The 16,429-nt window shown below is 37.8% G+C and overlaps 1 protein-coding gene across 1 annotated transcript in view; it reads right to left on the reverse strand.

Annotated features, from left to right (window-relative positions):
• Window positions 1-2,390: 2,390 nt before the first annotated feature.
• The window catches only part of Vps4b (vacuolar protein sorting 4 homolog B), a 34,070-nt gene continuing 20,031 nt past the window's right edge, over window positions 2,391-16,429 (reverse strand). Inside the window, exons 5-11 of the mRNA XM_042693481.1 lie at window positions 15,790-15,909; window positions 12,867-13,023; window positions 12,358-12,506; window positions 11,755-11,836; window positions 9,982-10,201; window positions 7,379-7,519; window positions 2,391-4,082 (exon numbers count right to left, since the gene is read on the reverse strand). Coding sequence (XP_042549415.1) covers window positions 3,981-4,082; window positions 7,379-7,519; window positions 9,982-10,201; window positions 11,755-11,836; window positions 12,358-12,506; window positions 12,867-13,023; window positions 15,790-15,909 — 971 coding nt within the window. The 3' untranslated portion in view covers window positions 2,391-3,980. The remainder of the gene's footprint in view (window positions 4,083-7,378; window positions 7,520-9,981; window positions 10,202-11,754; window positions 11,837-12,357; window positions 12,507-12,866; window positions 13,024-15,789; window positions 15,910-16,429) is intronic.

Here is a 16,429-nt window from a genome sequence, read left to right on the forward strand (position 1 = left end):
ACCGGAGACAAAGACCAGATCTCTCCGGACTAGGGCCAATTCTTCCCTTTACCACCCATCACCTACCTTGCAGTCGGGCAAAGGCCAGGCTTCGAACTCCATTTCCCAACACGCTTCATGTCAATGGGTACTTTGTCCTCTCGCCAGCACTGCCAGGGTGACACTGTACAGAGGTAAGCCTAATCTCCAAACTGGAGTCAATAGGGGTCCAGATCACCGGCCTTGTCATGTGACCAAAACAATGGCACTATTCAGCCTGGCAGATTTCAATTTGACCTAATTGGAGCTCAGGATGATACCTCAAAGAGAGAGAGAGAAAAGAGAGATTTGGGGGGCCTGGTAAGCATCTGACCCCAGGGAATCCTTGTTTTGATTCTGCCCACTTAGAAATGACAGGACTCACTGCAGTTCCCTGCATTCCAACCAGATGGCAAAGAGAAAAACCAGCTATCTCCTTCCAGACAGAGCACCCTCTCCATCCAAAATACCACCACTTACCTTAGAAGATGGAAAATGCATAACCACACGTGGACTGACCTCCAGAACAAGATGATGTCTGTCCCTTGGGCTCAGATCAAACAAACAGAAAAGCCCGGGCACATATCAATTACGCAGGGGAGCTGGACTTTGTTCATGTATATGATGCCTTCCAATCAGTCTCACTCTATTACTCTCCAGGGCTGGCTTTTCCCTTCCTGAAACAATTGCAGCAGGTTTCGTTGTGGCATCTTCATTGGTGTAAACCGTTATTCTGACCATATTCACCCTATGCACCTTCCTTGTGAACTCCAACCCTTCCCACACACTTGCCCCAGCAGAGGGATACTTTTACAAGCTGTTTCATTCTCGCTAATCATTTGAAACGCCTCAAAACTGTCTACATTCCCCTAATAGCTTTTCTGTAGAAAAGTGTGTATAAGCCTCTTAGAGGTTGCTGAGCTAGAGGGTAACCTGTGATTAACTCCCATGCTGTGGGTCCATCTTTTAACCCTAGATGCCTTTTCTTCTTTTAACCTTTGCCAGTTCATCCCAGTGAAACTTCAGATGACAGAAGGGAACCATCCCTGTCCTCACCACCCTACCTACCAGTTTTCAAACCAAGAATTGTTACTTTTTCAGTACCTGGCACACTTAAGCTAAGAAGGGTGCACTTGTGCTTTTATGAAGATTGTAACACATCACCTTGGAAATTAAGGCTACTGCTAGCTAATTGGCTGGTACTATGTCCACACTACACCTCTTGTTATTTCTAACATCACTCTTCCTATTCTCACGTACTTACAACCTGCCATGTTCAGCTCAAATACTTTTTAACAATCTAGATCTTAGAGTAGCTAGGTACCTTGGTACCTTTTCGTGCCCTATGTAGTTTGAAACTTTATCTTATGAATTACAGAGTATAAGGTCTTGAGCCTTTAAGGGTATACTGGCCAGCTGGGCATGATAGTGGCACACACCTGCAACTCACCATTTTGGAGGTGATGCAGGATCAGTTTCAGGCCATCCACTCTGGAACAAGACTGTTTACACACACACACACACACACACACACACACACACAAACCCACCATATCCTATGTATATTCAAATGCCTTAGTATAACAGCCCAGAATGGTAGTGTCCAGTTGTAATGGATACTTTCATGATCTTCAAGGATTGTTCATAGGTCTGTGTGTTATGTGGGAAACGTCAAGATGTCAGTTATGAATCTACAACTATTTTTTTTTGGTGCTGGTACAGAGACCTGAACTCATGAGACCAGAAGCTATCCCTAGCTTTTTCCCTCAAGGAAGGCAAACATTCCACAAATCTACTTCCTGCCTTTTGGTAGTTAGTTGGAGATAAAAGAATCTTATAGATTTTGCTGTTAAGGCTAGCTTCAAACTGTGATCCTAAGACCTCAGCCTCAAGATTAGCAAGGATTAGTTGTGAGCCTCGAGTGCCTGGAGACAGCTACATGCTTTAAAAAAAAAAAAAAAAAAAAAACTGACTCCAAGCTTCACCTCTTCCAGACACTATACTTCATCTCATAATCTTACATAACCAAATGTACTTTTCATGTAGGTGTGTGAGTGTATGAGGTACTTTTCTGACAGTGTGAGCTAAGAACACCGTAGTAATTTTCCTCTCATCCTTATGACATACTACATGATCTGAAGCACAACTAGAGGTAGAATTAAACATATATAAACATAATCCCAGGGAATGCATTACCATGTCTAAGACAATTCACAATGATTCCATAATCTTAGTCCACAGTCATGTCTTTGTTTTATAAACTGTTTTGTAATTTTTTCCAAACCAGGATTTAATCAAGGTTCAAATATTCTATGTCTTCTATTTCATTTAATCAAGATGAGTAGAAGAGTCCTTTAACCATTAGTTTTCAAAATAACTGAGTTTTTGAGGAAACCAGGTCAGTTGTCTTGTAGAATATTTTACATTCTCTTTTGGCTGATTGCCTCCTTGTGTAATTATTTCTCTCTCCACTAAATTGCCTGTAACCAAGCAATCTGGCTTATTGGCCAAAGAGTTTCACATTAAACCATACCCAGTCTTCTCATGTACACGTCCAAAAATTTCATGTTATTTCTTTGTACCCACACACCAAGACTCCAAATAAAAAAAGCATACAAAGCATACAACCATTGTAGGTTATTATCAATTTACTTCACATGAGAACATCATGTTTTAGGCCTATGATTTCCATTGAATATCAACAATCTGTACAGAAAACCCCAAGGCAACCATATAGCATAGTATGTAGAATGTGCAAATGTAGTTTAAAATGTAAGTTACTGTATAGAATTTGTAAGGTAGAACTTTATAGTAATTAAGGACTCTACCTCATTCTAACTAACTTAGTCTTTGCATATATAGTCAATGCAAATGTACAAGGCACAACTTAGTGTCGATGCTAAAGTGTGTAACACATCCTCAGATCATTTATTTAAACACTAAAATAACATATGTTTAGGTTTTATTATCCAATAAGTTCATTTTTAAAGCCTCATGAAGTGTCACACTGATAACACATGTGTGGACAGGACCAACTGTTCCCTGAACTTAAAAGGTGGAAAGCAAGACCTTTGTTTATATTCTGTATCTTAAAAAATTATATATACATACATATGTACAATACACACACCCATTTCACACTGAAAAACATCCCATAATCCAAAGGGAGGCCATTTTCTTATTAGCAAAGGTTCCCATTACAATATCTCATGACAGTTATTAAAAAAAATTCATACTTCTTTACCACCTGTTTTGGTCAATCTTGCTACAAAAGACATTGAAATAGACTTTTCATCTTCAAGGTAAATTCAACATCTAATTTAGAAAGTCTTTCTCTTGAGATTGCACAGTGAAAGGTATCATTTAATTATAAAAGCTTTCTACCTTGAAAAGAATTAAATCTCCACAGGAAAACAAAACAAGACAACAACTTATTAAAAAGTAAGAGCACTGAACGTGACACAATTCAAAATCTTCCCAAAACCAATCAATGCTCTTTATTGTTTTATTGCCTATCCCTGAGTAAAGACTCTATCATTTTCAATAAAGTAAGTAAAATTTACGTTGATAAGAATGTTTAAGACATTTTTGTCAAAATATAAAGCCCTATTTCATTTTACTAAAAAAAAAATGAAAAATGCTCTTGGCAAAGACCATTACTCATAAAAATTTTAAGTATTTGTCAATTTTTAATACTCTTTTTGCTGGATAATTCTGTTTATGCGCCATTCACATATTGCTTATTTCCTTATAATCCATTATTGTACCATCTTTGTCTATGGGAACACTTAAAAGGTAGGTTATGGAGGAAAAGTACAATACAAACTAAAAGGAACTCTGAAGTGAGATGTTTGTAGACTGGTAAGAGTCACTGGAAATAATGTCAGTGCCATCCCCGAAAGGCAGAAAACATATCTATGAAAGAAAGGCATATGGTAAACATCTTCCTTGCTGTCTTTGGTTTAGCCTTCTTGGCCAAAATCTTCTGTAAACTTCTTTAATTTCAACAAGTCGTGTTCATTGACGGTGGGTTTTGTATTTGACAGTGACCGCAACATATCCCACTATCAGAAAAGAGGGGGAGGAGTGTTAATAGATGAAATAAAATATAAGCCACTGCATTCTTATGACAAACAAGGCTAAACAATGCAATAAATTCCCTTATGCTTTCCAATGGGCATCTTTGACCATATCATTCCTTTGTATAGAAATCTTCCATTTCTTCACTTGTGCTGATCAAAACCTTCCAGTGGGCTTCTCATTACCTTACCACAAATACAATCTAATTTCTGGTCTTATCTGTTTTCATTAAATATGAGATCAGTTTTCCTAAGTGCAGTTCAAAATTAATACACTAATAGTACTACAAAAAATTGGTTATTTGCTACAGAAGTGTTCAAAAATCTATGAAGCAGAATTTTTTCTTTTTTTACTGGTTGTGGGCTTGAACTCAGGCCTGAGCACTGTTCCTGAGCTTTGGTGTTCAAGGCTAGCGCTCTACCACTTGAACCACAGTGCCACTTCGGGCTATTTCTGAGTAGTTTCCTGCCAGGGCTGGCTTTAAATTGCGATCCAAAGGTCTCTGCCTTCTGAGGAGATAGGATTACAGGCATGAGCCATTCGTGTCTGGCAAAGCCGAAAATTTTGAAAATCAAATATTCAGGACAGGAAGAATAAACACAATAAATTTAACTTTTTTTTTTTTTGGCTGATCTAGTTGGAACTTGGGGCCTTATGACTGCTAGGTAGGTACTCTATCACTCAAACCAGAGCCCGATCTTTTTTGCTTTGGCTCTTTGGGGATAAGGTCCTTACACTTCCTACATAGCTGGATGACAGATACTTGTACCATGTTAACAGCTTTATAGTGGTTCCTATAGTGGGGGCTGTTCCTCAAAAACTTTTTGCCAGGCTGCTCTCTAACTGAGATTCTTGTGATCTCTGCCTTCTCAGTAGCACACTTATAATTAAGTAAATCACAATTCACTTGGAATTAAATGAAGCAGAATACAATTTTTAAATCAATTAGCCACAGGAAAACAATAGATGACTCAAACACTAAGACTCATTAAAAAAATGATTGTGGCATGGTAGTTCCAGCACTTAGGAGGAAGAGGAAGGAGGACTGTGGGTTACCTAGCGAGTCCCAGCCTCAAAAATCTAAACCATACATACAAAACAAAAACCTTAGCAACAACAGCAACCAAGAGAGAATATGTCTTGCAAAACTGGAAGCCAGGTACTGAGAAGGAACACTCCTACACTACTGTTGTTCTTCAGCGCTGGACAGAATACAAACACTTAAAAGAGACCATCTGTAAAGGGTTAAAATCAAAAGGGATTCCTGAATAATTTCTCAAATAATCATAGTTAACACATAAACATAAGACCACTGTGTGTGTATATACACACATATACACATACATACATCTATGCCGTCTATCTCAATCTACATAGCACATACATAGAAGTGCTAAAGAAATTTTGAAAACTTAAGTGTTCACCAAGAAGAAAACTTTAAATATCCTAAAAGTAAATAGTTACAAAATAAAAGTTTACAAATTATTTTACTCCTCTAATATAAGAAATATATTCCTTTTTTTCTTTTAAGCAGTACTGAGGTTTGAAATCAGGGCCTTATGCTTGCTAGGCTGTTGTTCTATCCCTTGAGCCAAGCCTCTAGACCACATATCTTTTTCCTGGTCGTGGGGCTTGAACTCAGGGCTCGGGCATGATCCTTAAGCTTCTTTTGCTCAAAGCTAGTAGTGTTCTACCACTTGCGCCACAGCTCCCCTTCTGGCTTTTATTTTTGGTAGTTTATTAGAGGTGAGTCTCATGGACTTTCCTGCCCCAGGTGGCTTCTAACCATAATCCTCAGATCTCAGCCTCCTGAGTAGCTAGGATTACAGGCATGAGCCACTGGTGCCTGGCTCCTGCCTAGGTTTTTAATCGTTATTTTTGAAGAAGGCTCTTGCTCCTTGCCTAGGCAAATACCTGAGCTGTGATTCTTCTACTTCGAGCTTCTTGTTTCTAGGAGGACAGGTGTACACCACTATGTCCTGCACTTCTTTCCTGGACTGCCTGGATCCAAGAACCTCCCACCTCCCAATTCCAACTTCTAAGGTAGCTTGGGATGACGGTGATAGGTTGAGAAAGGGGTCTCACTTTTCTGTCTCAGTTAGTCTCAAACTGTGATCCTTACCAGCCTCCCGAATAACTAAGATTACAGTTGTTAGTAACCCATCGTAAAAATACATTTTACAGCAAAAATGCTATAAAATTCAGTTACATTTTTTAAAAGAAAAAAGTAAGTTATTTTTCAAGTAACAATTTAAAACCTCAACTGCTGAAACTTTCTGTGGAGCCTGGAGAAAAAAAGCTAGAAAGGACCACTGTGAACCCTATGACACCAGAATCACTGTTTCTGGTGGTTTTGAAATCTGAAATTCAGAGGAAGAACTCCATACCAATCCTACTTTTCAGTTAAGTCTTGGCAATAATTTGTGAACGTACATAAGCAATAATTTGTGAACGTACATAAGCATTTGAAGAATGCTATTCTAGCTTTAAAACATATGAGGTCAGAACACTGTGCTTTAAAAGATAAATATTCTTTCTCTTAAAAAGTCTTGCAGGGCTGGGAAGGTGGCTCAGTGGTAGAGCGCTTGCCTTGCATGCTCAAGGCCCTGGGTTCGATTCCTCAGCACCACATAAGCAAAAAGAAAAAAGCCGGAAGTGGCACTGTGGCTCAAGTGGTAGAGCACCTTGAGCTGAAGAGCTGAGGGACAGCGCCCAGGCCCAGAGTTCAGGCCCCACGACCGGACCCAAAAAAAAAAAAAAAAAAAGTCTTGCAGCCTAAGCCAGGTACCAGGGGTCACACCTGTAATCCTAGCTATTCAAGAGGCTGAGATCTGAGGATCTAGGTTCAAAGCCAGTTCAAGCAGGAATGTCTATTAAGATTCTTATATCCAATTCACCACCAAAAAGCTGTAAGTGGAGCTGGAGCTCAAGGAGTAGAGCAGCCTTGAGCAAAAGAACTCAGGGACAGTACCTAGTTCAAGTCCTAGGACTTGTCTTGCAGCCTAAAAAAACCACTTTAAAGACAGTAATTACAAATACACTGTATTTGTTTACAGTCTTTAAGTGTATATAGAATTTAAATGCCTGGTTTAATAAACATTTAACACCCCCCCCCCCCCAAATAATAAAGACAATAGTTTTTGTGTTTTAAGCTCAATTAACCTTTACTACTTTAAGAATGAGTCAATAGTACTAAATAAACAAAGGAACACTTCCCAGCAATTGTTTAAAAACGTTAAGATTTCATCTATTTGGCAAATTACAAAGTATAGTGCTTTACCATGGAAACCACTGGCTCCAGAAGCTTATCTCCAGGGACATCCATCCACGTCATTTCAATGGCTCCGGGGTCCCCTGGAGAGCAGGGTGTCAGCAAATCATCCACAATGGTGTTCGGGTCAGCTCGGGAAGGTCCTCGCACCTGTAGCAAACACGAACTTAAGTAAGCATAAGAAAAATGGCCTAAGAATGTAGGCTCTTAAAAGAAAATCGAAAAATATATTAACTGTTGCATGTATTTAAATGCTTACTTCTGCAAAAGAATCCGCAACAAAAATAAGTACCACTGGGTAAGTGAATAGATTTTGGTTGATTGAATTTGAGTAAATAAAAGAGAAAACAGTTATCTGTGGCTACCTGTTCCTTTTTTATCCTCTACAGCTTATTTGGTATAGCAATCTTGGGGACCAAAAGGAAATATATTCAAATATCCTAAGCTGTGCTGTTTTACTTGGCTGAAAAACTTGAGATGTATGGATGTGCTAGTCTAAAATCTTTATGTCCCTTTTAAATTTAATTACACAACAAACAATCTCCATACCATCTTATGATGGCTAACTTATTTAAAATAAATAAGTTCTAACATTAACTAGAAAAGAACCTCTGTGATATAAAGTCATGTGCAAGTATTTAGATGTGTCTCAGGTTGGGACTGCTTTCATGTTTGAGAATGATCTACTTTGGGGTAGGCATAAGGATGAAGAAATACATATACCGTTTACTCATTATGTGAACATCTGTCTTTCCTCCTCAAAATTTCAGCTACACAGGGCCAGATACCTCTGTCATTCTTAGCTGTTTACTTCCTGGTTTAACTCTAAACCTGGATTAGAACTTTAAATATTTCAAAATACAGTAAACAAAATTAACAGGCAAATATGCTAATTGAAGTAATTAGCCATGCAAACAGAGAAAAGAATAAGAGTTGTAGCAATGGTTAGAAAAGTTGGTTATAGAAGTCCTAGTGTTGAAATTGTTCTGATCACAAACCATATGTATATAAGGGAATGCCACAGTGAAGCCTAGTGTTTTGCACAATTTATTCATTAATAATTGTAATTGCAAAAATTGGTCTGGTTATGTTACCTTTATGTTAGTAACTAGAATCTGGCTTCACCGTCATTTAAGGCAATCCTAGCAATAATATCTAGAACTGAATAATTAATTCTGTATAGGATAGGATTCAATTCCTAAGAATTTGTAGTGAACAGCTAAGAAAATTTAAGAGAAAATGTAATGACTTGGGTATTAAAGGTAATCTGAGACCATTCTGCTCTCAGAAATAAAATGGTTGAAAAGCAGTAAAGGCAGGCAAATTTTGGTACCATGACTATTATGATTATTTATGACATCACTTGAAAGTAGTGTTATCTTCACTAGAGACAAAAATGAGCCTTAAATAGGTACGATATCTGCTTGAAGATACCTAATTATGATTCATTCTGGTTTTAATTAAATCTCATAACTTATACAACTTCATTATGGCATATGACAGTTATATAAATGTTAATAGTCCTAATCTTTTAGTTTTGTCATGCTATGGGATTAGGTTTATGTTTTTGTTTTTGTTTGTTTACAATTTCACATGTATTACCTTAAGAAAAGGTAGATACTGCTGTCCAGTGGGTGATCCCAAGTAGCAATCCACTGTAATTTAAGTTATAATCATACCATGGCAAAGTTATAATCTCAGCATTTGGGAGGCTGAGGCAGGAAGATTATGAGTTTGAGGCCAGTTTGGACCACAGGGTGAGACTTCTAAAATTTTTTTTAACAAAAATGTATCTCAGTCAAATACTAAACTCATTCACAAGGAAGGCATGTCAGAAGAATAACTTGAATTCAGATTCTGTAGTTGAATGACATTTCTGCCACTTTCACATTGTAATATGCTGGGGTAATTGTTAGTATCCAAGTCCCAGATTAAATTACAGAAGTTACCAGGTGCCTTTCTCATGGTGTTATTGAACTCAAAATAACAAGTCAGGATACAGCACAGTGCGCCAGACAGTGTGCACACCTGAAAGACACTAGGCTTGTATTATTTGGACTTTGTTCTTGAGGTTTAATGTACCAGATTCTGCTTGGGATAGTTCTATCTACATCAGAAGCAGTTTTGCAACTATGTAATTTATATTTCTATGCTTACCCCAAAACAATGCAGGAATACTTAAAAAACCATCTAGAGAAAAAGTTAAAACAGTTTAGCACTACTAACAAAGACTATTAAGCTTTACTGGAGAAGTATTTTCAGTGAAACAGAAATGTCCATTCCAACTCCTTTGAAGACAAACCAATAATGCTCTTAAACTTGATCTTAAAAATAACAGGCCAGGAGCTGGGGGCTCACATCTGTAATCCCAACTACTCAGGAGGCTGAGATCTGAGGATCATAGTTTGAAACCAGTCTGGGCAGGAAAGTCTGTGAAACATCTTATCTCCAATGAAACATCAGAAAACTCGAAGTGGTGGTATGGCTCAAAGTGACAGAATGCTAGCCTTGAGCAAAAGAGCTCAGAGACAGCTCCCAGGTCCTGAGTTCAAGCCGCAAGACTGACCAGAAAAAATAAAAAGATATATGAAAGACAGACTAAAGTTGCTTACCTTTTTGAAATGAGTGGCTGACTGAACTTTCCTAACAGGCTGCATGAGTGCATCTCGCACAATGATGCTTATGTCTGCGCCCGAATAGCCATCCGTTTTCTTCCCAAGTTCTTGGAAGTCAGCTTCCTTTAGACTGTTCTGTGTGCTGCCCAAGTGCAGTTTAAACATTGCTGCTCGGGCATGGGCTTCAGGCAAAGGAATATAAATTCGCTTCTCAAATCTTAAAAAAAAAGATAACGTAAGGTCAGGAATGTTAAAATATATACTTAGGACTTCTTCAGGTTAGGCATGGTGGTGCATACCTGTAAACTCAGCACATGAGAGACTGAGACAGAAGGATTTTGAGTTCTAGACCAGCTATGGCTATGTGTAGAGATCTTGTCTCTTAAGACCAATTAGGACATTTTCAAGAAACAGGTATTTAGATATTTTTCAATGATACCAAAATAAGCTAAACATGTGTCAAGTACGTTCATTATATATGGGACAAATATCTAGGGATACATTAAAAACAAATAAAAGATGACAGCAAAATAGGAGTTATTCTGGCTTATTTGGGGTTTATTCTATGTGGAATAAATGACTTAAAAGGGCAAGTCCAAAAGGGTTATAGTTTGCTATAGTTTGTACTCTGAATCCTGGATGAATGGGTTAATGATCAGTAATATAAAATAAATGACAATAAATCTCTAAATTCAAACTAGTAAAATTACTCAAAATGTGACAGGATAAACCTACTATGTAAAGCCCCAAGTTTTATTCAGAACAAATTATCACATACTATAAATAATAAAGTACTAGGTTTTACTAACGATCTTATTTGCCTTCTCAGGATTTTAATGTTTGGAGGTAGGGAGAAAGCAATGAAGGACAACTTAAGTGGTCTTTGCAGACTGTTCTCCTTCAAGTAACTCTCCGGGGTTGGGAGATTTTAAGAAATTAGTTTCTATTACCTCTAAACACAGGTTTGAAATACTCTTCACACATTTCCTTTATTAGTAAATGGATAAAATGGATAGAAATCCAGTGTGTTGGCAAACCAACAAGTAAATTTAGTAAGAGTAGCTCAAAGGGAAGTGATTATAAGTTTTACCATGCAAGACTAAATGCATGCCCTATGGTGAGAAGTAGAATCTGCACACCTTTCCTACAACTGAGGTTTGGAAAAAAGTTGCAGACACCATTTCTTTTCTTTTTTGTATGCTGGTACTGGAACCTATCCATTGCCTTTTTAGCTCAAGACTGGTGTTCTATGCTTGAGCCACAGCTCTACTTCTGGCTTTTTGGTGGTTAATTGGAAATAAAAATCCCGTAGCCTCTCCGTTAAAACACGATTCTCAGATCCCAGTCTCCTGAGGAGCTAGGATTACAGGCATGAGCTACAGGCAGATACAATACAGACACAATTTTCTTTTGTTTACTAAAAATCTATCATCTTTACCTTATTTACCTTGTGAAAGAATCACACCAGAATTATAAATACAATATGCCTACAGAACTATATAAGTTTTGGAAGCATCAATGCTCACTAAGCTTAATCAAAATTAAAGGTAAGCCTGTGACAATATATTTTCCGATGTGAAAAGACTGCACTTAAGAAAGCTTGTATCTGCAACACAGCAGGCAAACAAACATGGCAAAGGCCTTTCCTCTTCCCCCAAAGCAGAGGGCCACAGGGTAGTTCCCTGAATGCCTCCTCACTAGGCAAAAGGGAGTCATCATTCACTTGTGACATATATAGTTAGAAACATGGTATTTACTCTATCATCTTACCTTCGTCTAATAGCAGAATCCAGAACCCAAGGTATATTTGTGGCTCCCAGAACCAAAATTCCATCATTGTCCACACCAACCCCTGTATTAAAATGGCCAATACTTTAATTTGTCACTGTAGTGTTTTTAAAACTCATCTGTGTTCTGTTCAGAAATGTAAATCTTTATTAACATTAAGGTGTCTCATTTTGAGACTCTTGGAGAAACTACATTTTGAACTTTTCAATTACTTTGAACCTCTCAATTAAATCTCTGAATTCATGTTACTCTAAGATCATGTAAATATTCCCAAGAATCAAATCTCCTGGATTGTGGAAAATACTATTGTTATCCTTTTCAAAAGATTCCTTTCATTGCTATTTCTCCTGGCATTTTTTAGATGGTCATATTAAAGTCTTCACTATTTTTACCAGTGAGTTGAGCCCTGTTAAGTAACTGCAAGTGGATAAAAAAATCACATTCACATGAAAAAAAAAGGATTAAAATTTGGTATAAATGAGACAGTTAAAATGGAGAAATGGGCTTTAATTTTTCTACACTGTTAAACTAATGGCTTCATAATAAAGAAAAACTGTATTAAAACAGTCACAGCAGCGATGCCACCTTGCATCTGGACGAGAAACTCCGTCTTAATTCTCCGAGCAGCCTCGCTCTCATTTTCACTCCGGGAGCCACACAGAGAATCAATTTCATCAATGAAGATGATGGAAGGCTTGTTCTCTCTTGCAAGCTGGAATAAGTTCTTAACCAACCTAAAAGTAAATAAAACCTGTAGTTGCTAGAGAAGTAAGACTGAAACAAGGCAACAAATGGACATTACCAGAACTGAATTGATTAAAAGCCTAAGATATTTCAGGAGCTGGAAGTAAGAATGCTACAAGTAGACAATTCATTTTACAATTTACTAAATTACACATACACAGAAACACTTGTATGCTGTTATTTTCCCCTACAAAGTAAATTCCAAATTAGGGACTGAGGGAAATGAATACCAATATTGTATCTCTTTTCTGAGTATTATTAATGATGTAAAACAAATTATTTTATAGTTGATACAGCGACAACTACTCAAAGAAGAAACTAAAAATATTAACAACCAATTTACTACTTACTTTTCACTTTCCCCCAGCCACTTAGAAACAAGATCAGAAGAAGATATTGAAAAGAATGTTGAGTTATTTGCTTCTGTTGCTACAGCTTTGGCTAAATAAGATTTTCCTGTTCCAGGTGGCCCAAACAGTAGGATTCCTCTCCAAGGTGTCCTTTTACCTACAGGTGCATAATAAAAGAAGAATGTGAAGACTACTATCAGTCACTGTAGACATTAATCATCCACAATGAAGAATGCTAGGAGAAGGTTTTCTCTTTGGAGCTCTCACCATAAGATTTTTTTAAGTAAGTCAAAAGTAAGTACTTTTTACATATACTTTCTTTATTTGCTTTTTCTAGAGACTACTCTGTCAAAAATGCAGATTACTTTGTAAGTAGACATCATTGTAGCCCTTCTAGTAGGCAATTCATTTACTTGTTCACTTGTTCATTCAAACAATATATATGGAGACCATAATGTGCAGGCCAATCCAAAAGGATCTCTTCCCTCCAGGGCTTATAGTCTAGTTAGTGAAGGAGACAGGATTCAATTAAAGGTTCCTTCTAGATGGTCTGTTCTTTATACTTCTCAACACCAAAGCCCTGTAGAAAAACTGTACATGAAGATAGGGCAGCTGGAGAGATTGTCTTTGGAAGAATGAGCCTAACACTTTGGATAACTTGTCCAGTTCTGTTGAATTCTTGATTCATAGAAAGTACAAATTAATATCCCAGTTACCAACCTCATTGGTTGGGTAAAGACATGAAAACGCTCAGTTTTGCCAATGAGGAATTATAATGAGGAATAAAGTAAGTTGTGGCAATGAAATATCAAATATAGATTTTAAAACGTGCTGGGTATATGTGGATGGTACACAGTATTTTCAACAAAACGCTAAGCAAACCACTGGTGGCAAAACAAAGCACGGCTTGCTATCATTACTGCTATGAAAGCTCAACTTGTATTTGAATTATCCCCTTCTAAATGCATGTGATTGCTGGGAGAGCAGGACATACTTATCATTCTAGCCCTTGGAAAACAGGCATTAGGGATTAGGCGACTGAGGGCAGCCCAGGCTACACAGAGGATTTCTATCCCCAAAACAAAAAGGAACAACAACACAAGATGTAAGTTTATCCAACTGAAGTCAATGTCTCTGAGAGGGTGGTAATAGAACAGCAGTATTATCACCACATGAAGCACTTTGAGGTAGCATTCAAACACTTTATATTTAAATAATTGCCATTAATATGTATTAGAAAAATACTTTTTTCATTTATAGTAGACAGAAAGCAGTCTTTGAAGACAAAAGAGATGGACTGAAGGTCAACCATGAGCAAATTAACCTATGCTGTTGGAAGTCAACAGAGGGATGACAACTGGGAGGAACTGGGAAGAGGCTATGGGCAGGCTCAGGTGGTAGCACATTCCTTAGCTCCAGGCTGTTACACACACAAGCTCACCAACTCTGTGGAAATTAAGGAAGCTGAACACTTGTAGATTTTAAAATGTCTCTCTGTATTTATGCCATTTTTATTTGAAGAAAAAGTACTTTAAAAATGGCACACATGGGCTGGGAAGGTGGCTCAGTGGTAGAGTGCTTGCCTTGTATGCATGAGGCCCTAGGTTCGATTCCTCAGCATCACATAAACAGAAAAAGGTAGAAGTGGCACTGTGGCTCAAGTGGTAGAGCACACGCCTTGATCTGAAGAACTCAGTGACAGTGCCCAGGCCCAGATTTCAAGCCCTACAACCGACCAAAAAAAAAAAACAAACAACAAAAAAGGTTCACATGTAGAAAAACTTACATGTGGGAAATATTGGCACATTAATACAGTGGCTCAACTATATTTTTGTGCCCTCACAGAATTATGTCAACTTTTATACTGTGAGTTTCATATTTCTGAAGTTAGGTGTAAGTCTACCTGAAGCCCAGAAGTTCTTTATTCTCCGTTACTTTCTGGATCTGTTCGGTTTGAGGCCAATGTCAATCTCAACATAGACCACTTGTTCTTGAAAGGCTAGGTATAGCCCCATCACAGGCACAGGCTGTCAGTCACAAGAGCACTATGGGAAGGAATGGTTCTGCACTGATAGGTCACTTACTGTTGGAATCAGAACCTGAGCTACCTCCCGATGGTGGGTCAGTAACATTCTCTTCACAGTGATGATAGCTGTTCTACCTAGAGGACATCTGCTTTTCATCTGAAACCATTAAATCATTCTGACTCCTCTTTCATTTAGAAATAGGAATACTCAAATGTGACTGGTGCAAGCAATTCAAATGAAAGGCAAAAGTTAAAATCATCTAAAGTCTTACTCTTTGGACATACATTAATTTTTATTTTATTTTATTTTATTGTCGGTCATAGGGCTTGAACTCTGGCCCTGGGCACTGTCCCTCAGCTCTTCAGCTCAAGGCTAGTGCTCTACCACTTGAGCCACAGCGCCACTTCTGGCTTTTTCTGCTTATGTGGTGCTGAGGAACTGAACCCAGGGCCTCATGCATGCTAGGCAAACACTCTACCACTAAGCCACCTTCCCAGCCTACATTAATATTTTTAAGTCAGCCTACCTTATACTTACTTCTCAGTAGACCCATTTATTTAATACACATTCTCTGTACTCATGATTTGATTTTTGGTCTTTACAAGAGATTTTGACATTCTTAATATAGAACTTAAATTTATTATTACTGATATATACTGTATTTTAATGAGTACATAATATCCTACTAAATGTCAGTTGGATTCCTTATGGATTTTTTATCTATTGCAAATATAGATGCAGATATAGGAAAGAAAACTTCTTTTGTGAAGTTTTACCACCTACAACTGTCACAATTTAAGATAATTCATAATATGACAAGAACTCACAATGTTTACCTTAGCCATTTATGTAATTTAGAAAAGTCATCATATAAAACTAGTTCAAAGTTATCCCACCTGTAAAAAGATGAGGAAACTTAATAGGCAGAATCACAGCTTCTTTGAGTGCTTCTTTGGCTCCTTCAAGTCCAGCCACATCACTCCATTTCACATTTGGTCGCTCTATAACAATGGCACCTACAAAAAAAAAAATCATGTCAGCAGGGCAGTGGTGGCAAATGTCTGCAATCCTAGCTATGCTGGGGCTGAGCTCTGAGGATCATGGTTCAAAGCCATCCTGGGCAGAAAAGTCCCAGAGTCTCTCATCTCCAATAAACTACTCAGAAAAAGCCAGAAGTGGAGCTGTGGCTCAAGTGGTGGAGTGCTACTCTTGCACAAAAGAAGCTCAGGGACAGTGCCCAGGCCCCGAGTTCAAGCCCCAGGACCTGGCTCCACCCCGAAAAAAAATCATGACATCTTTAAACTAACTTTCTTTTTTCTTTTTTTGTTAATAAAGAAGCAACTTTATTGAGAAGGTTCCTACACTGACCAGCCAGGGCCACAGCACAGGCTCAGGAGCTGATACTGCGACCTAAACTAACTTTCTTTAAAGTTAAAAAGCAACATAAAATAAGGATGCTAAATGAAATGCATTATAAAACTGTCTGGAAAGCTTCCCTTAGCCAGAAACCTTTTTGAAATAGTAGGAGGAAGAAGC

Source organism: Dipodomys spectabilis, unplaced genomic scaffold (assembly GCF_019054845.1).
Source record: "Dipodomys spectabilis isolate Male_0828 unplaced genomic scaffold, ASM1905484v1 ptg000169l, whole genome shotgun sequence".
NCBI lineage: Eukaryota > Metazoa > Chordata > Mammalia > Rodentia > Heteromyidae > Dipodomys > Dipodomys spectabilis.